The 27,118-nt window shown below is 37.1% G+C and overlaps 2 protein-coding genes across 2 annotated transcripts in view; both read right to left on the bottom strand.

Annotated features, from left to right (window-relative positions):
• Window positions 1-27,118, bottom strand: part of LOC126368653 (uncharacterized) — a 338,846-nt gene that overhangs the window by 126,878 nt on the left and 184,850 nt on the right. The window lies entirely within an intron of this gene.
• On the bottom strand, window positions 11,717-14,508 carry LOC126368663 (arylalkylamine N-acetyltransferase 1-like). The gene is made up of 4 exons (XM_050012755.1): window positions 14,275-14,508; window positions 13,286-13,476; window positions 12,486-12,652; window positions 11,717-11,931 (listed from the first exon to the last, which is right to left on the bottom strand). The coding sequence occupies exons 1-4, from the start codon at window positions 14,432-14,434 to the stop codon at window positions 11,736-11,738; spliced, it is 714 nt and encodes a 237-aa protein (XP_049868712.1). The 5' UTR covers window positions 14,435-14,508; the 3' UTR covers window positions 11,717-11,735.

Genomic DNA, 27,118 nt, shown 5'->3' with positions numbered 1-27,118 from the left:
CTGCGCTTAACAATGCACTTGACACTGCACTTAACACCGCTTAGAACACTGTCCTTCACTTTTTCTCTACTTTCACTTTTTCACTTATTGAACTGAACTGGCTCTCCTTGCTCATCCCGCTCTTATATACCCTATGGTCTCGTACCAGAATAGTCGACTCATTTCTCGAATAATCTCGGGTAGAACCTTCTAGTAAAGAAAAACAGGGACAATGATATGCGTCAAAATAGAGAAAGAAGGATTACGATGACATTCCAGAACTCTCCAGTTGTGGTGTCTGTTTATGCGATGTGACATTGTCAATCCGTCACAATATTATTTCAACGTTAAGTATAATAATTTTACGTACCTGTAAGTAACTATAACTATAAATCATCGTCAATAAACTCGTTTTATTTCTATTTTAATATAAAGCTATGGCCAAATTCCCAAACAACGCAAGACACAGACGCTAGACGCTAAAAGACAGTTATATGCCACTTAAAATTCAAAATAAGTGCATTACTTTATTACACATTTCCAAGTTAAATACAAGTATTACTCAAGCTTAGTGACATTTGGTGCATAATGGTGATGGTAAAGTGTGTTCGGACACTAAAACGGCACTATTCATCACAACAACGGCGGCTGGTGAACGTTACGGCCGTTTTAGTGCATCTTCACAAAGCCACGCCATAAATTTTTACGTCGCTGACACGCGATATTAAGCCCATCTACCTGACGCAAGGACAAATCGGAAAAATGTTGGAAAATAAGGAAAAAAGGTACAAGATTATAATGCAAATAAAATAATATTTTGGATAGAAAAATTATGTAAATACTTAAGTAAGTATATTTGGGATTTTATTTTATTTAATGCAATATAGTGGAAGATATCGTGTAATAGAATAACGAATACCTAAAAATAATCTTACATAAAATTGAATTCCTTATTAGCGAATAAAATTGATTAGAATACCCCCAATTTAGGGAGTAAACCCCGTTAAGCGTAGTACTTATTATTTGAAAAACAATTGGGTCGTGTACAGGGTTCAAGATAAATTATGAAATTCTGATAACTAAATAAAGACAAAAGAAATAAAAAATAAAGAAAAACATTTGCTTTTTTCTATTTAGCTTATTTATGAATTTTAATCAATAAAAGGTAATAATAAGTACCTAAGTACGACATTTTATTGCGTTTTTCTGTGACGTCACAGTGTGCTTTTTCATACCATAGTAATTTTGTGTTTTGACGTTTAGTAAAAAGTAACTCACTAATACCCTGTATACTTACGCAAATAATACTACTTGCTTCAATATTGGCTTCAATCAGATTTTTAGACCCCATGGCACTGGACTGGACCAAGAATTAATTGAATGCTAGCTGATCTAAACCTAAAACCTCCTAGGGTATTTTCCATCGATCCAGAATGAGCTATGTTGACGTCATTTCGACAACTAGATTACTAGACCATCAACGAAATTTCTTGTAACAGGGTTAGTTTCGATTCATTATAGTTTAATTTGGTATTTACTGAAATTACTTTTCTTCAGCGCTGCTCTTTAAGTAGGTATCTATTCGTTTGACGAAAATCTAAAAATGATACTTATTCGTATGACCGAATGTCCTCTTAAAACCCAAACAACATCCATCCATTGTTTTACTAGTGTCTAAAATCTACGCCGCAAGAGGTTAAAGTAAAGATAGAAAAAAGATTAGGCCCTACTCACGCTCGCAGAATGACTTGTAGTCCATAAGGCAAGTAGAGAAATTGATAATATAATTATACATTTATTTCATAAATATTGCGGGAATTTGAAGTTGTCTGCTGTACTAAGTTTAGTTTGAATTGTTATGAATAAATTTCTATAAAGCAATTACTTAATTCCGAAATAAATACTTTCATAAAATGTGAAATCATAAAATTACAAATTAAATATTTAAGGAAATATCCGTACCAAATGAAATTAATACGCAATAGCATTTGCCGTTGTGGTCCATAGCTGATCCAAGTCCCGATAGTTTCGCCTAACTCTTTGATAGAGACTACATCTTAGTCTAACAAAGTTACAGAAACTCCATTTTCTTAGACACTAATGAAAATCGTCTGCCTGAGTTTAGATAGCCGAAATTCGAATTAATCTTGCTTTAAATGGGTATTTAAGGGAATATTGAGGAGGTCGGTGGCGCAGCGGTTAACGCGCTCGGTCTGCGATTGTTGACGTAAAGCAACTTTCGCAGAGGCCGGTCATAGGATGGGTGACCACAAAAAAAAAGTTTTCATCTCGAGCTCCTCCGTGCTTCGGAAGGCATGGTAAGCCGTTGGTCCCGGCTGCATTAGCAGTCGTTAATAACCACCAATCCGCACTGGGCCCGCGTGGTGGTTTAAGGCCCGATCTCCCTATCCATCCATAGGGAAGGCCCGTGCCCCAACAGTGGGGACGTTTATGGGCTGATGATGATGATGATGAAGGGAATATTGAAGAAGTAATCAATTAATCGTAGTCGAATACAGTAATTTAATTAAATCAATGAGTGGCTTTCCTCTAAATGCTCTTAAATTAAGATTTGTATGTTGTTTTCACAAATAAATTCTTTCGACTCAAGGTCAGTCAACTCAGAGGCGGGAGCATTTTAGGATATGTATACAGTAACGACATACTATCGTTTTTCTTAATTGTTTGCAGCTTGACTAAAGCCCTTGATGTCTCATAATCCTGCCAAACACGATAGTGAGTTATATCTGTCTTTCACGGACAATATCCATTAACTCCCTTCAATACGATCTCACGAAACCCTCACAAACAAACAGATAGCGGGCCGAGGTTGGGAAATATCAAAGCGCTGGTTTACAAACACCTGCACAGTTGCAGACTGACCATTTCCCGTAATGAGAGCAAAATGGCTGCCGATGGAACGAGCTGCACTGCGACTACAATAAACGGAATTGCATGGACGTGTGCAAAGTGGGCTATACTAGCAGTGTGGCGAGTCATTATAGCGGGCTATTTACGTAGCAAGTTTCTAAAAGAAGAGCATCATCATATCTGAAAAGGTTTTAATGCAATTAATATAATTTCAATAATGATAATAATTTAATTTCACTAAGAATAATAATTTCACTGATCAAGTCATCTAAATAAGCAGTATTGTAATTTGACATTTGCGCATAAAAAAGTAAGTGAGCAATAAAAATAAATGTCAAATAGCAATATTGTTTTTTTTAGATGAATTGCTTTGATGTGGCCTTATTAACTCCCCTGGGCCCTGGTCTTTCTTTTTGGTGAAATTATTACATATTGAAATATATGGTGGTAGGTACACCTACGGTGCATAGGTCTGAGTGTATTCTCTAATTAAGATAAATTGAGAAGTCATCGGTGCAAGTCCCGTACCGACCCGACACTTTCCGAACCAGGGCTTATTACACATACTTACTACATTTCTCAAAGGGACTCCTGCGTAATTGTTTAACTAGGTTACCAGTTGTGCAAAGACCAGTTGTACCAACAATTAGTCCTAGACGAACACAGATCATAGCTCTAGGCGTTAAACAGCGTGTCTTTAACCCCAAAGGCAGGTTCGAAACTCAAATTTGTCTTTAATATTAAGGCAGAAAGCAATACAAGAGGAATTGCTACCGCGGAATTAGCTACGAAATGAACCGTATGTCGACAGTGATGAGTCAATCACCCACAATATAGGTCCACAATGTTGAAGTGGAGTTGTGAGATCAATGACCTACTACATCAAGCCTAGTGTCCGGCTCAGGTAACGACTACATATTTAGTTAAGTAAATAGTAAAATATGGTGTGACGACCTCAATGCTTATCGGAGGGATTGGCCGGAAATCGCGCAAAGTCGAAAGGAGTGGAAAAATCAAGGGCCTTTGCCCAGCAGTGGGATCCAATAGGCTTAATAAGATAAGACATAGTAGCCGAGACCTGCCGAGACTGCTTAAAGTGCCCCCCGAAGCGCAGATTTTACTTTCGGACGATTGGGTGATCAGCCTGTAACCAAACTAGGGATCACAAAGTGATTTTTGTGATATGTTCCCACCGGGATTCGCACCGGAATCGTACGCACGTTAAGCCGTTGGTCCCGGCTACTATTTACTGATGTAAATGAGTAATCGTTATATGAGCCATGTCAGGGGCCTTTGGCGGCTCAATCACAACCCTGACACGGTTGATGAAGCTGGTATTCCACCTGATTCCGGAATCGTGAGCCAGATGCCCAAACACCCACGGAGGCTTTTAAGCTCACAGTGGACACAATGAAGTGACGAAACCGCTTGTATATTGTCAATGTGACGTCCATTCGTGCCTGTTGTGCATCTTATCTATGTATTGCGTATGGAATGGAGGAAAAAATCGCACTAACACTAAACGTTTCATGCGATCGCGCTCGGAATTGTTGTCGTTGGAATCTAGCGCTCAAATTTTAGAGGAGATTTAACACCGGATTTTTGGAACGAATTGACGTCATGTTTTGTTATTGACATAGTTCAGCGAGATTTTTGGTACGTGACGTGAATTGGATAGTAGCCTAGGTCAAAGATAAATCATGAATTTCCGATTAATAAATAAAGATAGATCTTAAACTGACGAAAAACATTTTCTTTTTTCTATTTACTTAACGTATTTACGAATTATAACCAATAAAGTAATAACTTAGACATTTTATCTTGTTTTTCGATTACATCACTATGTGCTCCGTGGTCCAGTGGTTGAGCGTTGGGCTCACGATCCGGAGGGGACATATCACAAAAATTACTTTGTGGTCCCTAGTTTGGTTAGCACATTACTGGCTGATCACCAGATTGTCCGAAAGTAAGATGATCCGTGCTGCGGAAGGCACGTTAAGCCGTTGGTCACGGTTACTACTTACTGATGTAAGTAATTAGTCGTTACTTGAGCGATGTCAGGAGCCTTTGGCGGCTCAATAGTAACCTTGACACCAGGGTCGATGAGGTTGGTACTCCACCTCACAACCCACACGATCGAAGAAAAAGAAGACTGTGTGCTTTTTCATACAAATTCCATAGTAATTTCGAATGCCATAATTGATTTGATTAGTTGGAGACTAGTCTGTAGGTAGTTTGTAGTAGGTAATACAATGTACGTTAATAGTAAGTAAATGACGTTGAAATGCTGGAAGATTGAATAAAAAGAAAAGAAGAATAAAGTTGGTATATTTGTACCAGGGTAAACATATTTTTTTAACTGCTTCAATAACCTTCCCAAAACTCAACAATTTAAATCAAGATAAAATATTAATAGGGTCGAATAACTGTCAAAGGCATTCAACGTTTTCAATTTCATCGCACAAAATTAAAACGCAATTGAAAATTTCCCAGAAATTGGACGGCAAATCATCTATTAGGGAATTGAAAAGTTAAATAGGGACGTATAAAGGTGCTCCCACACATGGTGTTTAACAGTTACATTTTGTTCTGTTCTGTTTTTTTTTTGTATTACTTACTGCCTAAATCTAATATATTACATATAAGGAAAGGTTAAATTATAATAATAATAATAAAACACTTTATTGCACACAAATTTACAAAACATTTACAGAATAAACTTATTCTAAGGTGGGCAAAGGCGGCCTTATCGCTAAGAGTGATCTCTTCCAGACAACCTTCGGCAAAGGATATGGTACATTTCAGATTATAATATAGATTTAAACATATGTTCATAAATAAAACACATAATAACGGGTTCTCACCGCGTTTAAAATGGCGAGATGAGACTCCCGATATTTCGACACTGTTGCAAGTGCCATGATCACGGGATGACTGTTGATAACATATTTTATTTATTTATTTATTTATTTATTATTATTACAAGTTCTTATAGCTAATTTACACCACTATCCAAAACAGACCCAAAAGAGCGTGTTAACGCGATAAATTGTTTTTAATGCAGTGTTACAGTAGCAACCCAAAAAGACCGAAGCCTGTGATAGGGTTAGCTACAAATTTCGTCTTAAAACAATGACATAAATATACATATTCAGTAGGTAGACAGCGCGGCGTAATTTTAATACAAAAAAAAACTTAAAATAGATATTAAAGGATTAGTAATAAATTTAAAATTATGTAGTTAGTAAATAATGCTAAAGTTAGTAACAACAATATCGCCATTAGTTAGTATCGCCATTTTAAACGCGATAAGAACCCGTTATTATGTGTTTTATGATAATAACCGCGTAAACTTAAAACAATGTATATGTTTATAAAAATTCGTAATACGAATTGTTCTCCAATAATATTTGACGGTTTCAAAATACAGTAACTGTCCCTTTTCAAAAATATTCACCTGCAAGAACTCTGTTTGGTCGTAAAGAACTTTATATAAGTAAACACACAATAGAACATTTAGAATTTTCCTTCAATTTGTAAATAATTTGTTGAACACACTGTAAAATTGCGCTGTTTAGGAAATCTCTGCGCAGTCCCTTTGAGGTAATAAAAATCATTATAATATTTAGCCTCCCAGTAATTAGGTATACAATGGTAGAATATTTCATCTTTACGTGCAGCTAACGAGAGCCCCTAATGGGGGTCTCAGCTATCTTCCCTTATCACTGTAATGACCATCGTTTAAGAGTCCGTTTAATTTCATCTCATTTCATTTATTTTCCTTTAAAATTTTTTTTCACTAACCAATTGGCACGAACGCAAAAGACAACATTTATAACTTACTTAGTTTTAGTTTTGTTTTTTATTTTTTCCTGATAAAATTTCATATACTTACTTACCTAAGCGCCTTTGCAAATATTGTGTTTCATATAATAATCTTTTGTTTACGTGCAAAATATTTCTTTTGGTTTGATTAACACTATTTATGGGAGACATATCTAGAAGACTTGTTAGAATACCGTAAATAAGTAAGGGCAGGTTTAAAGTTGACAGCTCAATTAAATGAGAGACTCTCCAATCGACGTTCCCAAAACACATGATAGATATCTTTGTTCACTTTTAACGTCATAATTCTACCTATTTTCTCGATGAAATTAGAAGTTTAACCCCTTAAACGCCGGAACGCGGATCTCGACCAGACACAATGTAAAATCTATTGTGTCTGGTATCTCGGCATATGAGAGGTTAAACGAAGAAAAAAACTTAACAACGCCATCTATCGTGTTTTGAAGAACGCCGATTGGAAATTCCCTTATTGTACAGCGCATTCTGAACTCGTGGATGTGTGTTACGCTCGCCTGCACCCATTAAAATTGCGAGCGTGCAGTGCAAAATAGCCTGGGAATACCGTTGTATTATGACTGACAGCCTTCAGGGCACATCAGGTTGGGTTTATTACCGACACTGCGGGGCACCCAGTGACAGTGCTTGAACCCATTCCTTCCCAGTGACGTTTAGTGCCTACCCTCTTCTTTATCTTATCATGTGGGTTGAGAGATGGATGACCAACCTCATCAATCCTGCTGTCAGAATTATTATGACGTAACTCAAGTAACGACTACGTACTTACATCAGTAAATAGTCACCGGGACCAACGGCTTAACGAAAAAAGTAATTTTAAAAAATTCAACCGACCTCAGACTATGTAGAATAAAAAAAAATAAAAAGTAGGAAATAATATTTTTTGAATACAATTTTATAATCCAAATTCTGAAGTCGGCGTAACCAGCAACATTCATTACCTGCAAACCCTACAGATGCTCCACTGTGGTTATAAATTTATGACTACGGGTGGAACATGCAGTTCGACCGTCTTTCTATTTGCGCCGACTTCAGAATATACACTAACATTGTATTTTCTACCTCATCACAGTGTCTAGATTATCATTATCATTTAGAAATAAAATATTCGATTTTGAAAAACCATGTTTTGTGGTACAGTCGAGTTTTCTATCTTACTAGATTGTGTTAACGTTGATTACGTTAACACCTTCACGGACAATACGTCCACAGCCGTGGTTCCAGCCCAAGTGTCTTGCTATTATGAATGAAAGTAAAATGTCCAATGTCAGTGTTTAAATTTGTTTATTTGGTTTGTTCGATGCCGTACAAATTAAAATAAAAAGAGATTTTATGGCCCCGAGGCCCCCGGAGCCTCTTATCAACTAGCCAGGTCACTGCTGCCTGCATTCGACTGAAGCTCACCAATGATTGGCAGCCCCTAGCTTGAGGAACGTACTAGTAACGTGAAATGTTTGCGAACAATTTTGCATTTGAAGTGCAAAAAATTTCAGTTCATTGTTTAGGAATAAATAATTAAAGAAAAGTTTAAATTTACATTTTTAGCTACTAACTTTTGTGATGATCACATTATATTGACATAATATACGGGGGGGTTAAAATGGCCACATCGAACAAATTCATCTAAAAAAGCAATATTGCTATTTGAAATTTGTTTACATTGCGCACTGACTTTTATATGCGCAAATGTCAAATTGCAACATTGCTTTCTTAGATGAATTGCTTCGATGTGGCCATTTTAACCCCTCTGTTCATCATATCCATCTTCAAACAAAATATCAGAAGTGGTTGCAGGTTAACGACTTGTAGCTCTACCAGCTGACTATATATAGACATTTATGAACAAAATATTACGGATTTATTCCGTTCTAATACCAAATACTAATACCACTTGGTATTAGTTTATTTCCAAATTTATATTCCATTCCGAACGAGTACCACGAGTAATACCAAATGGTATTAGTTTTTGGTATTAGAACGGAATAAATCATAACGGCTGGTACAAACAAAACAGTGTGGGTTGACCTTTAGAGGCGCGACATATAAAAAAACTATTATTCCTTAGTTCTTAATTTAAATAGATAATAGTGAACCAGGTACCTAAATATTAAAAAATATTTACGTTACTGGCGCACGATAAAATATTCTAAACGTGCCTGACTTGGAACATTTTTCATCCTTAGACATCATTTTATCACCTGGGAACACATTATGTTTTAAGGTGATAAATGGGTGATATCGACAAAATATAAAATTGATAAATATGTAAAGAGGCAAAACAAAGTTCCAACCTCCCTCCCCAACACCCCAAAAGTACTCCTTCCGTTCCGTCCGTGATTGAGGGGATGCTTATGTCCAGTAGTGGGACGTATCATGACAATTTTTTGTGTTCATGTTATGTTTTATATGTAAAGAAGCAATATCCGGTATCTAACATGTCGTTCATAATTATTCGAAAAATTATATTTCTCACGAAGTTTCGAAAAATTGTGGGATAGGGCATGAACAAAACGATTATTATTTCTTTAACTTTGTTTATTTTAAACGTTTTATAATCTTCTACGTTTTCTCTTATTCAAACAACGGTCCGCCATTTTCCTGTCATTCCGCAATCCTCTCTTCTCTCTCGCTCACTCGTCACTCTCTCTTTCACACACCTTTGCGTTACGTTTCATTCAGCCTACCATTCCTACACTCGGCCATCCTGCTCTCAGTCTATCCTCAGACTGACACATTCTGATATTACATTTACTTACATATAATAACAACTTTTATACTAAAAGGAACTAATTGAAAGTACACAAATACTACTACTACTACTTGACAAACATCTTTGCTGTAAAGGTACTTCTATATTATAGAAACCACATACTTAATATGCAGCGAAGTTTAACTGGGCAGGTTTTAAGGTGTCACCCACCTTCATGATAAGCGTTGTCATATAGCTGTGGCGTTTACCTTGTCTAGCAATTTGCAGAAGATTCGGGTTTGACATACGAAACATATTATTGTTGATTACGGATTCACCTAGGCACTTTTGTCATATTGCCATTGTGTCGGACAAATTCAAATTCAAAAATATCTTTATTCAGTAGGTAACATAGTTACACTTTGAATTGTCAATTAGTCTCGTCAATCTACAATAAGTCATCATTATCATCATTGACCACAACATCTTGACTTATTTATGGTTATCGAATAATATAGCTCATACTTTTTCAGACTTTTACACGGAAATCAACCTGCATTAAATTTTTTAACCTACATTTTTTTTACCTAAATTTTTTTTATTACTAAAGGGGAAACTGGTGCAGTATTAGTTACTACGAGTATCTACCAAGAAAATGTGATAGTGATCAGTTACCGACATGCAAGTAAGGGGTTGCACGTTTGAACTCTACCAATCGCAATCTCACGATATAGCTACGTAACTAGGAACCTACATTCTAAGTCATAAATAACGTTTACAGTAGTGCCTACTCAATAACAGAGTACTGGCGACTTGATAAAGCGGGAAGCAATACAAACTGCATCTTCCTGATACTATTAAAAAGGAAACCAACGGAGTTGTAAATTAAGAAGTGATTAAGTAGGTATGTTGTCCTCTTTACCAGTTGCAGTGCCCTTACCGGGTCTCACTTTAATACTTTATAACACCACATTTCGTAGAACACAGTAATGGCGGCTAAAATGGCCACATCGAAGCAATTCATCTAAAAAAGCAAAATTGCTATTTGTCATTTGTTTGCATTGCGCACTTACTTTTATATGCGCAAATGTCAAATTGCAATATTGCTTTTTTAGATGAATTGCTACGATGTGGCCATTTTAACCCCATTTCTATTTCTAATTCACAGAAACATGACACGTTTATAGAAACGTGCATAGGCACGCCGGGTAGACATGCATGCTCAGTCTTAAAACCAATAAACTCGTTCAAATCTCCCAACTTCCAAGAGAAAAGTGTATTAGACTTTCCCGGTTAAGCAGATTTTAATATAAAGTTATGATTTAGTATTACTTTACGAGATATTGGCAGAGTTCGCGGCGGATGTATGAAATTGATAAAGTTCTCTCATCGTACCTCACAAACGGAATTTTAGTGCAAGCATTTTTTTCTCATTTCTTATAATATTTTATAACACACGTACCATTTAATAAGTAATTTAAAATTCTGACATGCCCTCGATGGTGGTTCAAAGAATCACAATATGAGCTTACCTTTACGGGCGGCACAAATTACAATATCGAGAACAGTGACCAATATTTATTTATTACCATTACCAACTACACCTGCGGTCGGCCTCCGTGGTCCAGTGGTAGAGCGTTGTGCTCACGATCCGGAGGTCCTGGGTTCGAATCCCGGTGGAGACAAATCACAAAAAACACTTTGTGATCCCTAGTTTGGTTAGGACAATACAGGCTGATCACCTGATTGTCCAAAAGTAAGATGATCCGTGCTTCGGATGGCACGCTAAGCCGTTGGTCCCGGTTATTACTTACTGATGTAAGTACGTAGACGTTACATGAGTCATGTCAGGGGCCTATGGCGGCTCAATAATAACCCTGACACCAGGGTTGATGGGGTTGGTAATCCACCTCACAACCCACACGATAGAAGAAGAACGAACTACACTTACAGAAAATCCAAATTGTGTAGGAGGTTAAAAACGAATACAGTGAGTTTCCCAAAACACTTAAAGCTATGTAGGTTTACAAATAACTTATGACTAGTAAAGAATATGTCTACATCTGGTTTTTGAGCAATCAGGGCATTGAGTAGAGAGACAACCTGAGCAGTAGGTGGGTGGTGCAATATAGCAGTGAATGCTATCCACTTATAGATAAATGACGTACAGCTATTGGTCGACTCCCTCGATATAATTCGAGCCGCTCGCGGTAAGTATGAATATAAACCACCTAGAGACTCAACCACACACAAAAAAAGCACTTATCACAGACACATTCACAGACTTTTATTTGTATTTTTTGGTTCCACATGATATCAAACACAGAATATTGCACTAAGAAACTCTCGCAAGCATTATCTTCAAATAGGGAGGTGCGCCATCGAAGGTGACGCCCAGTCGTTCTTCTAAGTCCAGAAAGGGGACTTGGAACACAGTTTCCCATCCAGCCCTCTCCGCTGCCTTCTGTGATCCGAGTGACGTCATACATGCCACTGTGATGGGAACATTTCTTTCCTTGCATATTGTGGACCTGTACAGAAATAATAAATACAGATTATTTTTATGTTATTCTTCATCTAGCCCAGCCTAGGAGCCGCGGTAGCCCAGTTGCTGGAAAGCTTTCCTCTCACTTTGAGGTCGCAGGTTCGAATCCAGCACAGGCCTAAACCAATGATTGTCGAATTTGTTTTCGAAATCATGTTTGGATCATAAATGGTTATCACGTACTCAGCACTGATGGAGAACATCATGAGGACAACCACATTCCGGAGAAATGCATTTTCGGAGGTATGTAACCTGACCTGTATTGGGCTGGTATTCTCTTCGTGGGTTAGAAGGTCAGACAGGCAGTCACTTCTATAAAAAACCGGACCTGTCACATCTTCAGGTTAGGTAACCGAACCGTGTGAAAAACGGGATAATACTAGGGAGATGATGGACCAGGCTTATGTAATATGTATGAGGACTTATATAATGTTGATTATTATTATTTTTATACTAAGAATAAGCCAAAGCGACATTGTTGAATAGATTATATGTATGACAAACGGCTCTTGATTCTTTGCGAATACATGTTAAACTTACCTTATTTTAAGAAATTCTGTGGCTATTCCAAGTCCTCTGTAATCGGGATGGACTGCCATTCCTCGTCCATCGAGAATTTTATCCACATTCTGCTCTTTCATAGTGTCGTATAAGGATATTTGTACATCGATAAATTCGAAAAATTTCCTCATTTCCTCAGTTTTAAACTGTAAATAGTTTACAACAAGTTTCAGTTATAGACAAATGTACTAAAATGTATCAATCCGTGAGTCTGTTTTCAGTAAGTAATTGTATGCGCCAGTAGTTATACGAGCCATGTCAGGGGCCTTTAGCGGCTCAATTATAACCCTGACACCAAGGTTAATGTGCTCCGTAATATATCTCACAACTCACATCAAAGAAGATTATGTAATTTTAAAATTATTGCTTCATTATACTTATTTCATAATTACACGTGTCAAGATTATTTAAAGTGAAATTCTGTGGTTTCAACATAGGTACCCCAGCTAACTATATAATAGGCCTGATCTTATATATATTTTTTATCTATTTAAAACATCTAACAACCCACACGAAAAGAATAAGAAGATCTAATTATTTATTGTTTTGTTGTTCTGGCCAGTACTAGGCTGAGTTACATGACAACATAACATACCATCACGCCATATCCCCGAAGGAGCAGGCAGAGTTGTATAATGTATAAACCCACTCCTCGCCTCGAGTATATATATGGTCGTAAGGCCCAAATGCCTTTTAAAATCCAAATTCCATTGTTTAACTATTGTGTCTGGAAATCCGGGCGTTACGAGGATATAAAATGATCGGATGGATGGACCTACCTCAATATCACCTATATCAAAGTCTTCGTCGTCTTTTGTACTGTAGCTCATGGAGGAAACTCCCAACAGGTCACCAACAACACCATCGGGACCGTCCAAACAGCAGATGGTGACATGGTCTGTCTCGTCTAACTTCATCTCCGAATCAAACTCTCTACACTCTTCCAATGCTTTCGGATTATCGGACACACCTTGAAATTGCAATAGATGAAGAAAATTATAAATGTTTTAAAATTGGCCAGAGACTCAAAGTCAGAGGGGGTGACCTAGGGTGATTAGGTCTGCGTCTTACCTGGTCCAACGCCTATCATTGGCTGTGCAACGGGGCAATGCCGCTAGTGTAATGGGTTCGTTTGGACCAGGTCAGAATCAGAACACTTAAGCGCCTAGTTGGACGTGACGAAGTTACGTATGTTTCTGATTATGCGATAAATTGTATTATTATAAAATAAAAATTGTGACGTGTTAATTGTATTGCATATAATTTACTTTAAAATTTATCAGTGGTTGCTCGCTGCTAGGATTCTCACAGTCAAGTGCGTTCTCCCAAATGGGATACCACGGATCTAAGCTACCTGAGTACACTTAGGAATTTTATGCACTATCAACTCTACTATTTAACCTTTAAAGACACCGCCTCTGCAACTCTAAATTATGAAGTTTTAGGGACCACTTACGGTTTTTTCTAAATGTAAAATAAATGACAATCGTAGTCATCAGAATTTTTGTTAATAATTTAAAGCCACGCTCTTGTCGGTGTAGTATTCCTCACTCTTTTCTATCAAAGGAATTCTTTGATTTCATTATGAGACGCGACACGACATTTGCCTTCTCTTTAATTTGTTCCTTGTAAGCCCTTCTTGGTCTTTCCCATCCTCTCTATCATTCTATCTCTCCTTATCATTTCTTTAATAAATTCATCGTCTTTTATGTACGTACTTACTAACAAATCAAAACTAAATTACAGTTTAAGGAAAATAACGTCTTACCTGCAGCCTTGTGAAACACTTCATGCTTAACGAAATATTCTATGTTAAAGTCTATAACATCATTTGCCCTCTCACTGGGCATATCTTGAATCCTCAACTTAAGGACCGTACCGTCTTTTCTTGTCACTGTAAACCTCGACCACACTCTTAGTGAATCCATTTCAATGTAATTACGATAGAAAAATAATTTAATAAATAAAAATACGTCTACACTCTATCACAGACAATGCGACACTGACACTAGTTTGACCATGATTCATCAGGGTCAGATGTAACCTGACTTTCGCTCGAACGGTGCGGGCGCAATTAAATTCAGCCTCTATTACAAACGGGTAAAAATTATGATAGGTCATTGTTATAATGACGTAGATGAGCATGACCTTATAGGAGATGACTAAACAGGCATTTAGTTGGTGGGAAACCCAACGTAATTCACTGGACATCGCAATACAATTAATAATTCGCAGTGCATGCGATAACCAAAATAAGCTAGTTTTCCAAGTAGTCAAATCAGCTACTTACTTTTTATTAGTAGTGACCGACTGAATATGTACTTAATATAATTATATCATCTTTATTTGAGTATTTTTCGAATTTGTCAGTTTTTAAAGACGATTTCAGCTCGCCTCGACGAGGCAACTTCCAACATTAGAGCAGGCAGTTATTTTGCCCAAAGGGTCAATTTGGCGGTGCAGAGAGGCAACGTAGCCAGTATTCTGCGGACTTTGCCTCGATGTGGTGAGCTGGACGACATTTTTTATTTATAGCTTTTTATTCTTCTTTATATTTTGTTATTAATAATATGTGTGTTGTTACAATTGTAGTTGAATGGAATGTACTTGTTTATGTATTTTTATTTAATAAATAATTTGTATATTTCATTTTTGTCGTTCAAAAAGCGCTGACTATGTAAGCCAATTTTGAAAAATATATATATTTTTGTTTTTTTTTTGTATACATTACCAATAAAAACATGAATATGAATAGTATGTTATCCACTAGAACTTCGTATCAAAAGTGGCTGCAATTCATAACTTTGTCCACCATGCCAGGGATAACGGGCATGAATATAAGTAGATTATGTATGTTTGCATGTATAAAAAGTGACCAAGACATGTATTTTTGAAGATTTGTGGTGTTTTTTGTATTATAATTATTTATTCATTATGCGTATTTTAATAAAAATATGATATTTTTAATCAGATTTACCCTATCCTACCCTATCGTTAAATAGTTGACTCTCATTCATCTTCTGAATAAAAAACGGAAATCAAAATCAAAATTTCCAGTCACGGTCGAGTTATTCCCGAAAAGCGGGACTGAGCCTGTACCGCGCGGGACATTAAATTTTGTTTCAAAAATCGGGACGTCTGGCAACGTGTGACGTCACGACAGGGACTGTGCCTAGTAATTATTGTGCCTTGCTTCTATGTAAGAGTTTTAGTAATAAACGTATTTCATAGTGACGAAGTCGCTTTCGTACTTCCGTGTTACGCGGCTTGGACAAACCCCTTCAAACCCTTCACACGGTTTATTTGTTTGTTATCCAATGTAACAACCTTCCTTGCTCGCAGCAAACGTATTCATGCATTCACCAGAGGGGTATAAACAGGCTGGAGCGCAGCATTGTGAATTCGGTAATTTCTCAACGAGGGCTCCGCAAGCCGAACATCGCGTAATCCTTTTATGTAAATGAGCTTCGCCTCTCACTGTTGAAAGCGATGATACGAAGGTGCCCTCTGACTTGTCGCTTTCAGAATAAATAATATTATGCATTCATACCTGAGGTTCCACATGACCTTCAGCCGACAGTCCTTGAAAAGGCCAACCTCCATATTTCTTATTCATTAAATCAGTGGGGCTCCTTTACCTACCTACCTTTCTACCTTTTATTGCCTAGGGACAAAGTAACCTAAGAGTTTACACCGCAGTTTACACATCACACAGGAAATTATACATTTTGTACTTATTAGGTATTTACACGTTTTCCATAATACCCTGTTGGAATGGGATAAGCAACTTCTAACTACTTCTTCTATCGTGTGAGTTGTGAGTTGGATTACCAACCTCATCAACCCTGGTGTCAGGGATAACCCTCAATAATAATATTGAGCCGACAAAGGCCCCTGACATGGCTCATGTAACGCCTACGTACTTATATCAGTAAGTAGTAACCGCGACCAACGGCTTAACGTGCCATCTGAAGCACGGACCATCTTACTTTCAGACAACCCGGTGATCAGCCTGTAATGTCCTAACGAAACTAGGAATAACAAAGTATTTTTTGTGGTATGTCCCCATCGGGATTCGAACTCGGAACTTCCGGATCGTGAGCCCAACACTCAACCACTGAACCACGGAGGTCGTTGATCACTTCTTCTTTATCTAACAAACTAATAATAAAAAATACTTACAAACACATTTAGTTTGTTTTCTGAGATAAATATCTTCCCGTAGTCCACTCTCAGGACATGCCACGAATAATAAACAACACGAACTGTATTATTTCCATTTAATCCCAGAACGTGTGGTTTCCTTACCTGTAACCGTAAGTCCCAAGAGTTACAAATGTGGAAACCAATAAAGAAGGGATTTTGGCTTTTTGTGGACGTGTGCTAGGCAGGGTACGACAAGGGACGCAACGAAGATTGATACGATGGATGCTAATGCTCCGAGTGGTCGTGTCGTAATGATTTATGCCCCGCAATATCCACTGGCCACCTCCAAAATACCTACGTTAAGTCCTTAGTAAAAGTTAGATAAACTGTGATAGCTCAATTAAAGAAAGCGTGTCTTATCTGTGTCGGTATAAATCGTGCTCTAAACCACTGAAACCGGATCTGTTTTCCATTTCGTCCTTAATAATGATTGATATCTTGTGGTTTCCAGGGCGGGACTTAAACATAGCTGGCGAGTGGGTGTACTATTTGTAGCATGTGTAGCAGCCTCCGTGATCTAGTGGTTAGAGCGTTAGGCTCACGATCTGGAGGTCCGGGTTCGATTCCCGATGAAGACATTGTCGAAATCACTTTGTGAGACTGTCCTTTGTTTGGTAAAGACTTTTCAGGCTTGAAACACCTGATTGTTCGGAAAAGTAAGATGATTCCGTGCTTCGGAGGGCTCCGGCTTCTATCTTCTATTCCGGCTATTGCTATAACTCGCATTGGAGCAGCGTGGTAGAGTATGCTCCATACCCCCTCCGGTTGATTGAGGGGAGGCCTATGCCCAGCAGTGGGACGTATATAGGCTGTTTATGTATGTATGTATGGGGGTACTATAATGCTCCTCTGCCTACCCCTGCGGGATACAGGCGTTATTAAGTCGTGAGGCGTGAGGCGTGATTAGCATAACTGTAAAGGAAAACATCATCACTTGAACAAGAAATAGATGTTTTCAGATACAATATGAGTTAACCTGTAATAGGGCTGGCTGGTGTTCTCGTTGAAAGATCAAATCAGCAGCAGCTATTTACCGCAGTGCAGCCACAGATTAGATAATAGTTGAAGAGGTCACGTAGCGTTATCCCGTTTTTCCCAGGGTCCGCTTACCTAACCTGAAGATTTGACAGCTTTTTACAAAAGCGACTGTCTGTCTGACCTTCCAATAAATAAAGGTTAGGTCACAAACTTCCGAAATGCATTTCTCGGGAAAGTGGGTTCCCTCACGATGTTTTCTTTCACCGCTGAGCACGTGATAATCATTTATGATCCAAACATGAATTTGAAAACAAATTCGAAAATCATTGGTTTAGGCCTATGCTGGGATTTGAACCTGCGTCCACTAAGTGAGAGTCAAGCGTTCTAACAACTGGGCTACTCCTCGACCTCTGCAGAGGTCACTTTATGTACCATAATGAACAAAAAAATACTGGGAGATAGGCAAGCATTAACTACAATCTCACCTGATATGCTTACCTAGAATGTGAATGTGAGTTTTGCCTTGAAGAGACTCAGATTATACTTGTCGAGAAACAGATTTGTAGGTAAAGAATTCCAGACATATACATTTACATTTCCGTATAGTACAAAACGTTTAAAACCCGACTCTTCATATACGACTGTGTTATTAGATTGAAAATAATAATAAAACTTAATTAAACATAACGGTGAATTTACACTATTATTAAACATATTTAAATAAGTTACCATTACTTGGGTTACATGAATTACTTTCACTTTTACAAGGTATTTGTTATCAGTGAATAACACGTGTTGTTGGTCGGATCGAACCATGGAGGGGGGATAATGCTATAAAAAATCGAGGTAGCCAGTCATTCGGGCTCTTTTTGGTTTCGATCATCGTCGGAGACAGATTGGTGCCTAGCAAAATATATACTAGAGTCTATTATATACGGATCTATCTGTGACTGAGTTAAGTATTATACTTTTGTTATTTATTATGCATTAAAATATTTTGGTGTGAATATTAATAGTTTATAATATATAGATAATGATTATATACTTATCCGGCCAAATTCCTATATATATACGTGGTATTTTATTGTTTTCTTTGTCTATACAAATAAGCGAGTTTGATTCTTAATAAAACAAGTTTTTCGCCTATGCAATTGTTTCTATATCCTGATTTTATTCTTTATTAGTTTCATAAAATTATTGCCAAGTGAGGTATATAATAGTAAAATATAACAACTGCATAGAGCTTTCACAGACAATTGCCAGTTAAACCGACTGCCGCCTACCGCTGGCCGCGAGCCAATAATTTGCCTGGACACGTCTATGTCGCCTCCGGGGTGCCAATTAAGTAAGTACAGTGATGTGTCACATCAGGGGGAGTTACAAAGTTGCACCCATAATTAACAAGATGTCGTGAAAAAGCTCCTTTCCATTGCTACTATAGGGAGGGGGAAGACCTAAAACCACCTGCTTGAAAAATATCCAGAGAGACATATTTTGATGGAAGTATTATTCTGATGGAAGGCACAAAAAAAGGTTTTAATAATATTTGCTTTTAAATAAGTAATAATAATAAAAATAAGTTTATTTCTCACTCACAATTACAGTAAAACTTAACATAGTACTCACAGTGAACATGTTTATATTGTGAGAGATACTGGTGTCCATACTAGACGGAATGCCTGTGTTACGGATCACCAGGCTCTTTTCCTCCCTATTTTCATAGAATAGTACATAGGTATGCTTAAAAAAGCATAAACAGCCTGTATGCGTCCCGCTGCTGCTGGGCACAGGCGGGGAGGCCTGTGAACTGGAGGGGATATGGAGCATACTCCATGACACTGCTCGCGGGTTGGTGGAGCTGTTTTACAGCTAATAGCCAGGACAGACAGCTTAAAGTGCCCTCCGAAGCGAGGAATCATCTTACTTTTTCGGACAATCAGGTGATTCTTGCAATATCCTTACCAAAAGTGATTTCGATAATGTTTCCACCGGGAATTGAACCCAGACCTCCAGATCGTGAGCCCAACGTCCTAACCATTAGACCACGGAGGCTGTCTGTAAATAAGTATGATATATTTTTTAAATAGACAAACATATTGATGTAAGACTGTATTAAACATAAGACTATAAGCCACAATGTAAGACCGCTAAGTTTTTGCTATAGTTTGATTGAGAAAGATTAGGTACATAGTAAAATAACATCACCGATTTAGGATAGTCAGGAGACTATCCAGTCAGGAGACTTACGTAACTTAAGTTTATTTATATAAATAAATAAATAAATGTATGGGAGAAGAGCCAGTACACTTTAAACTCTACATAACTTAAGAAGGTAGACAGATAGATTCAAGTTTGCCGGCACATCATTTGGAAGTTATAATTGGAATCGATACAATCTTATTTCAAAAGATTTATGAATTTATTTACGTATTCCGAGAGACGTAAGTTTTAAGTGAGTTACGTTACATTGCAGTTTGAACATTTGCGAAGTTAGCTTTCGACGAATATTAATATAATTGCAATATACAGTTGTTTGAAGTGACTGTTAAACTGACTAAAATGTGGATGTATGTGGGTTCTTTACTTATCAAATACAACCTTCAATTTGTATTTGATAAGTAAATAATCGGGCACTAAATCAAGGTGCGGAAGGCAATTTAAACCGCTGATCTAGGTTACTAGCCCAGATCACCTTCTCCAACCCCCACTGGAGCAGCATGGTCGAGTATACCCCTCCGGTTGATTGAGGGGACACCCGTGCCCACCACCAGGATGTAGGGTAAGGTGGTGCAGGAGTGCGCATTTAAAGTTCAATTACTTAGCTCTAAAAAAAACCAAAAGCAATTAGCAAAATCAACTCTATTAAATATTATACAGTAACTAATAGCCTTATTTGGCAAATATTTATTAATCTATAATAATTATCTTTCAATTAAATCACTAAATGGGATTTGCGCACTTTTACACTCAGGTGTGTGTAAGAGTGCGCAGTTTATTTTAGCCATATGCGCACTCTTATCGCCCGCGCACTCTTGAACCACCTTACCCTATAATATAGGCTATTTAATATGAAGTATATACAATACACACATACCATAACGACGATTCAATGCTTCGAAAAGAAACTCTTATTACTTTTCCAGTCCAACGAACGTAACCGAGGTACGCACAATGTATTGAAATCTAATCGGGGGAAATTTCATTTGCTAGATTTATTCTATTCACAGAACACTGATTATGACGGAAGCATTTTGTTAACGTATAAGCCGCCGGTTCAAACACCGGTAACGGACTTGCACCAATGAGTTATTCATTTATCGTAAATGCAGTTTTCATTAACACACTTGGCTCACCACCTATCACGTTTAGCTAACAAAAAGCTCGGTGAGATTTGGATACTTAGTTCATCTTTTTTTTTTCATATATTTATTTGTATTTACTTATCATAAATTGTCATTATATTTCTTGCGATGGATATAGTCGTGAGCTTATGTTCATCATTAATTTAAGAGGGACGCTTGTGTCGGTGTAGCATTCTCCATACTACTTTTTTAGGGAAAAATAGGACAGTGGTTTCCCTCTTGCCTTCCGCCCCGCAGTACCCTGTCTGACGCGGGTGGAATGGGCCCAGAGTAGTCTATTTCAAAGCCGTACTAAGACTCTCCGCCTCTAAATAGTATTGACAGTTACTGCTGCTCTCCGTCAGTTTGAGCTTATGTTATGCTATGTATATATGTATATATATATGTTATGCTATGTAGAATTCATCGAAATGTAGATATTATGAATGTTGCCTATCGATTCATATACTTACATTTTACCGAACCAAGCGATACTTTACAGCCACTTCAAACTTTCGTAACACTGCCATTAATGGTGTGGATGATTGTTTAACCCCTCCATTCGTTCCAGTCCTTTCTAACTTAAACGGGTTGAAATGGTTCTTCCAAGAGTGTAATGGCTTTTGGGTCTAAAAAGATTAGCTTTATGAGATTGTGCCCACTCCAACATTCTGAACCCATTATACAGGCGGATCACCAGTCACCATGCGGTTATTATCATCACCGTCATGATATCCATCTTCATGTCGCTAACGAAGTACATCTCATCATCATCAGCCCACTGCAGCCCACTGCTAGACATAGCGCATAGGCCTCTCCCTAGACGCGCCACAAAGCCTTATCCTCACTCAACCACCTTCTGCAAGTCATCCCGCCAAAAACTTCTACAGAGATATTTTTTATGTGATGGCTGGGTCGTCTTTGCGGTCCAGTAGACTTGAGAAGTAATGTTCCCTGCTTATGATCATTTGGGTATGCCGTAGAAAATATTTTTTCCGTGCCTTATTATACATGTGCCTTCAATATTTGACCAGCTAGACAACATACAAACTGCCGCTCTCTAGCTCGAAACGCTCGCGGTTGGTACCATCTGTGTGTACATTACACTCCAGAAACCTTTCCAGCTAAAACTGGGCCCCATAACATCAACATTATGCCTTGTAAGGATTGTTAAACAAAATCTAAAGTGCCAAGCGGAAATTTTAAACTGAATTAGTAACTATTGTTAGCTAGTGTTACATTTTTCGGGTTGATAACTTAAACAAGTTCAGCTGTTTATCTTCTGTTGGTCTAATAGTCTAATAGATAACTCGGTATGGTGTGGGTAATTACTTCATCTTGCGATGGTGTATCGCTGACTACTCCAATTGGGATATAGTCGTGAACCTATGGTATAAATAATAAGGAAGGAAACTTTGATAAGGAGGAAAAGTGACTACTTTATATCATAGTAATATGAAGGAAAATTTCAGCAATATTTTTTGGCGTATGTGTATCGTTCACATATTGCCGGATACACGTTTTGGAATCGTGATCAGAAACGGTAAGTAAAAGGATAAACCGAAAAAATATTATCCTTCAAAGATTTCATGTTTCATCGCTAACTCAAATTCCATAAGTATATGTTCCTACTTAGATAGTGTTTGTTTGTACTTATATATATGTCGGCGCAACGCTGTATATAATTCACACAAATTATTATAAATAATTATTTACTGTACTTGAACTGCAATTGCTAATGAAACGAACGTTGAGCTCGTTTATGATTCTCATTTAGTTACTAGGTTTTGATTTTAGACGAATAAAAAAGTAACTCACAATTATGTTGTTCTAAAGATTTGAATTCAAGATAAAAAAATATTTAGTGCTTTAAAAGGTTGTTCTAAATTAATAACTCGATTAATGAGCACCAAGCTATGTGTTTTCAGTACAGTTAGCAGTAGTAATTCATAAACGATTGGTTGATGCATTTTTGACGTTTCGAAAACACATGGCTTGTTGAGCTTCAATTCTAGTTTCTAACTATTATTAAATTTAATTGTTTATGCTTTTCTAAAAAAAGTTTCATAAAATTGAGATTAATCAGCTGTAAAATATGGTGAAAACAGTGTTTATAAGTTTTATAATCAGTCGGTTTACGCGGGCACTTTGAACATGGTGGGGAGAGTTCCGTTTGTTCGAAGTGCACGTGCGAGTCACTGTCAGTGAGTGAGGTCAGTCTTGCTTTGAGTGTCAGAGAGGAAGGAGATCCTTAATAAACTGTGAGTACAGTGATTATTTGTTATTTTATTATAAAGTTCAAGTTTAATTTGTTGCTAACTAATAAAATCTAATGTTAACGTGTATATACATTCACACATAAACTCACGCTTATTTCCCACCGGGGGTAAGCAGAGACTATGGAATTCCACTTGCTTCGATCCTGCCACACCTCTCTTGCTTCCTCCACATTCATCAGTCGTTTCATTTTCACATTCACGCCGGTTCAGAGATTAATATAAATTCTATTTTTATCTTGTTACCTGATATTTAATAAATATAAATAGGTATTTAACTAATTAATAAAAATAGAACGAGGGTGGGAGGGTCGCTGTGACGTCGGATAATCTTTTATTAATATTTTAATACCACCTTCTGCTGAAATTCTCGTGATAAGGGCAATGTTTCATAAAAAGTTTTTCCTTAACGAAATGTTCCCTCCTTACAGGCGAACTAATTAAATTAAAAAGTGAGATGTCAGTGTCACTTTGCAGCAATGCGTAAACCTCGGAGGGTATTTTGTTAGGATTATAAATTAAACGTGCAGGAAATGGAAATCATTCACTCCGCCAGGCACACCAAGACCATAATAGACCATTTGTACCACAACTTGATTTTTATATTGTAATATTAGAAGAAGTAAATGTGTACAATGCATTCAATGGAGTCGGCAGGTTCTACCACATATTCACTTTCAAGAAATACCTACCTAGTATTCAAGTATGACTGGCACGCGACAAAGATTTTGTAATTAGGTTTATCTTTTATTCTTAAAACTCTATTGTTATACTGCTCTTGTGAAATAATAAATATTAGATCGCTGTACTATCCTGTGTAAGAATTTTTTTAATTAAGTAATTAATTTAAAACGTTTAGAAGTCATTATTCCCCCTCCGTTGTCTAACTGTTAGAACACGACCTGGAGGTTCGATCCGTTCGGACATTGTCGGAAATCACTTGTGTGACTGTCCTTTATTTGGCTAAGACATTGCAGGCTGATTAACCTAGTTAACCGAAAAGTAAGATGATTCCGTGTTTCAGAAGGCACATTAGGCCATTGATCCTGGACTACTAGCTCAAAACACCTTTACCAACCCGGACTGGAGCAGCGTGGTGGAGTATGCTCCATGCCCTCTCTGGTTGATTGAGGGGAGCATTAAAGGGTACCTTAGTATGAGTCATTATGAAGGTAAATACGTCTCCGAAACTGAAATCTAAAAGCTCCCAACTACAACGCCTACAACTTACACTCACAGTTGCCTCAATGAGACAACTGGCGATCCAAGAGCAGGCAACTTTTTTGCGCAGAGAATAGGCCTGACAGTTCAGAGGGGAAATGCTGCCAGCGTTTTGGGAGCTCTGCCTCAGTGTGGCGCGTTGGAAGAGGTAAGTATTCTATTTATAATAAGCTGGTATTTTTAGATACTTACTTATTATTTTTTAAATTCTTTTAATTGTTATAATTCAAATAATATAAAAAAGAACACGTTTTTTGTTATCTTCTCGCAAAATCTCTAGACAACAAAAAACCCAAACTCTCTCTCTGTTTCTATTATAAATAAGCTGGACCGTTTGTCTGTTTTGTGCATAATAACAGATTTTCTTGTTTCTGTGTACAATAAACTGTTTGTTAAAACTTACACTTAATTTGCATTAGAAATCAGAAATCAGAAATCAGAATCATTTATTCAACGTAATTATCATGGATAAACTTGTTGAAGGTCAATGTAACATTTGAATTTACGTCATTTCGCAAGGTGTTATGGCTGAGGAGAAGAAATGACAAGAAACTGCAACAGCAACACATCTTTTAAAAACCAATGAGGATATACATTACAAGTTATTTAATAACTAGAGGAACACATTCAATACCAGACATTTTTATCATTTAGGTAGTCATTAATCTTATAATAAGCTTTTTTACATAAAGTAAGCTTCACGTGAGCTTTAAATTTATTTTCTGACAAATTTAAAATATTATCTGGTATTTTATTGTAAAAACGTATACATAACCCCAAAAAAGATGAATTTAATTTACTTAATCTAGAATTTTGAATAGCAATTTTATGTTTATTTCTTGTATTGTAAGTATGCCTTTCACAGTTTCTCGGAAGGAGAGATAAGTTTTTACGTACATACATAATGTTTTCATATATATATTGACTTGCGACCGTCAGTATATTTATTTCTTTAAACAGCTCCCTCAAAGAGTCCCGACAACGCAGCTTATAAATAGCGCGAACTGCTCTTTTTTGAATGATGAAAATAGTTTCTACATCAGCGGCTCGACCCCACAGCAAAATACCGTAAGACATTATGCTGTGGAAGTAGCTGAAGTAGACAAGTCTAGCAGTGGGTACATCTGTGAGTTGTCGGATCCTTCTGACGGCATATGCTGCTGAACTTAGCTTGCCCGCTAGTGATACAATATGTGGGCCCCATTGAAGTTTTGAATCTACAGTAATTCCTAAGAAAACTGTGTGTTCAACAAAATCTAGTTTCTCGTCGTTAATTTTAATGTTATTATTTACTTTCTTTACGTTTGGTAGAACAAATTTAATACACTTCGTTTTCTTAGCATTTAGAACTAGGTTATTTACTGTAAACCAACTTAGAACCTGCGACACAGCGCTGTTTGCTTCGTCAAATTCCTCTAACTTTCTGTCGATTTTAAATATAAGAGAAGTGTCATCCGCGAACAGCACAATGTCAGCTTGGTTCTGTACTACATAAGGTAAATCATTTATGTACACTAAAAAAAGAAACGGACCCAAAATGGATCCTTGAGGAACTCCCATTTGAACATGAGAGCCCGAAGAAGTTGTACTATTGATTTGTACCTTTTGTATCCTACCACCTAGATATGAATTTAACAAACTGAGAGCTCCATTATTTAGTCCATAGTGCCTCAATTTCAAAAGCAAGGTCTCGTGATCCACGCAGTCGAACGCCTTAGACAAGTCACAGAATACTCCTACGGCATTCTGCGACTTCTCCCAAGCATCGAAAATGTGTCGAACAAATGTCACACTCGCGTCTGTTGTAGACCGACCCTTAGTAAAACCAAACTGCTGGCTGTGGAGTAAGTTATTTAAATTAAAATGACATAGCAGTTGGTCGAGAATAATTTTCTCGAAAATTTTACTAAGTACTGGTAGAATAGAAACCGGTCTATAATTCGTGGGGTCTGATTTTGTGCCCGATTTAAAAAGAGGTATAACTTTACTGATTTTCATTAAATTTGGAAAAGTGCCATTTTCAACACTCATATTAAAAATGTAAGCTAGATATGGTGCTAAGATATCAATAACAGAGCTCATCAATTTGACAGACAATCCCCATAAATCTTTCGAGGTTTTAAGTTTCAGCTGTTTGAATACTTTAACAATACTACTCGGATCAACGCGTTTAAAATCAAATAATTCAGTGCAAGCAGTAACATTACTTTTTAATAATATATCAGCTTGAACAGGAGAGGACCTGAGAGATTCTGTAGTTTTTACAGGGATGTTCGTGAAGAATTTATCAAAAACTTCAGCTACATCTTTATCTTGTTTTACTAACCCAGTGCCCGATTCTATATTGTATTCTAATTCACGCGGTTTAGAAGCCTTTGTTTCACTATTTATTACTTGCCAAACTGCCTTTATTTTATTATCCGCGGTCTTTATTTTACTACTAATATGCATCTGTTTGGCTGTATAACACACTCTTCGAAATATTTTAGAATAATTTTTGACGTAGCTTTTGAAACTATCAGCGTGTGTATACGTTTTTTCCTCATATAAAGAATAAAGAGTATTTCTACTTTTGCGAATGCCTACGGTA

This window comes from Pectinophora gossypiella, chromosome 8, assembly GCF_024362695.1.
Source record: "Pectinophora gossypiella chromosome 8, ilPecGoss1.1, whole genome shotgun sequence".
In the NCBI taxonomy this organism is placed as follows: Eukaryota; Metazoa; Arthropoda; class Insecta; order Lepidoptera; family Gelechiidae; genus Pectinophora; species Pectinophora gossypiella.
The sequence above is the reverse complement of the archived record's forward strand: the minus strand, read 5'-3'. Positions and strand labels throughout refer to the sequence as shown.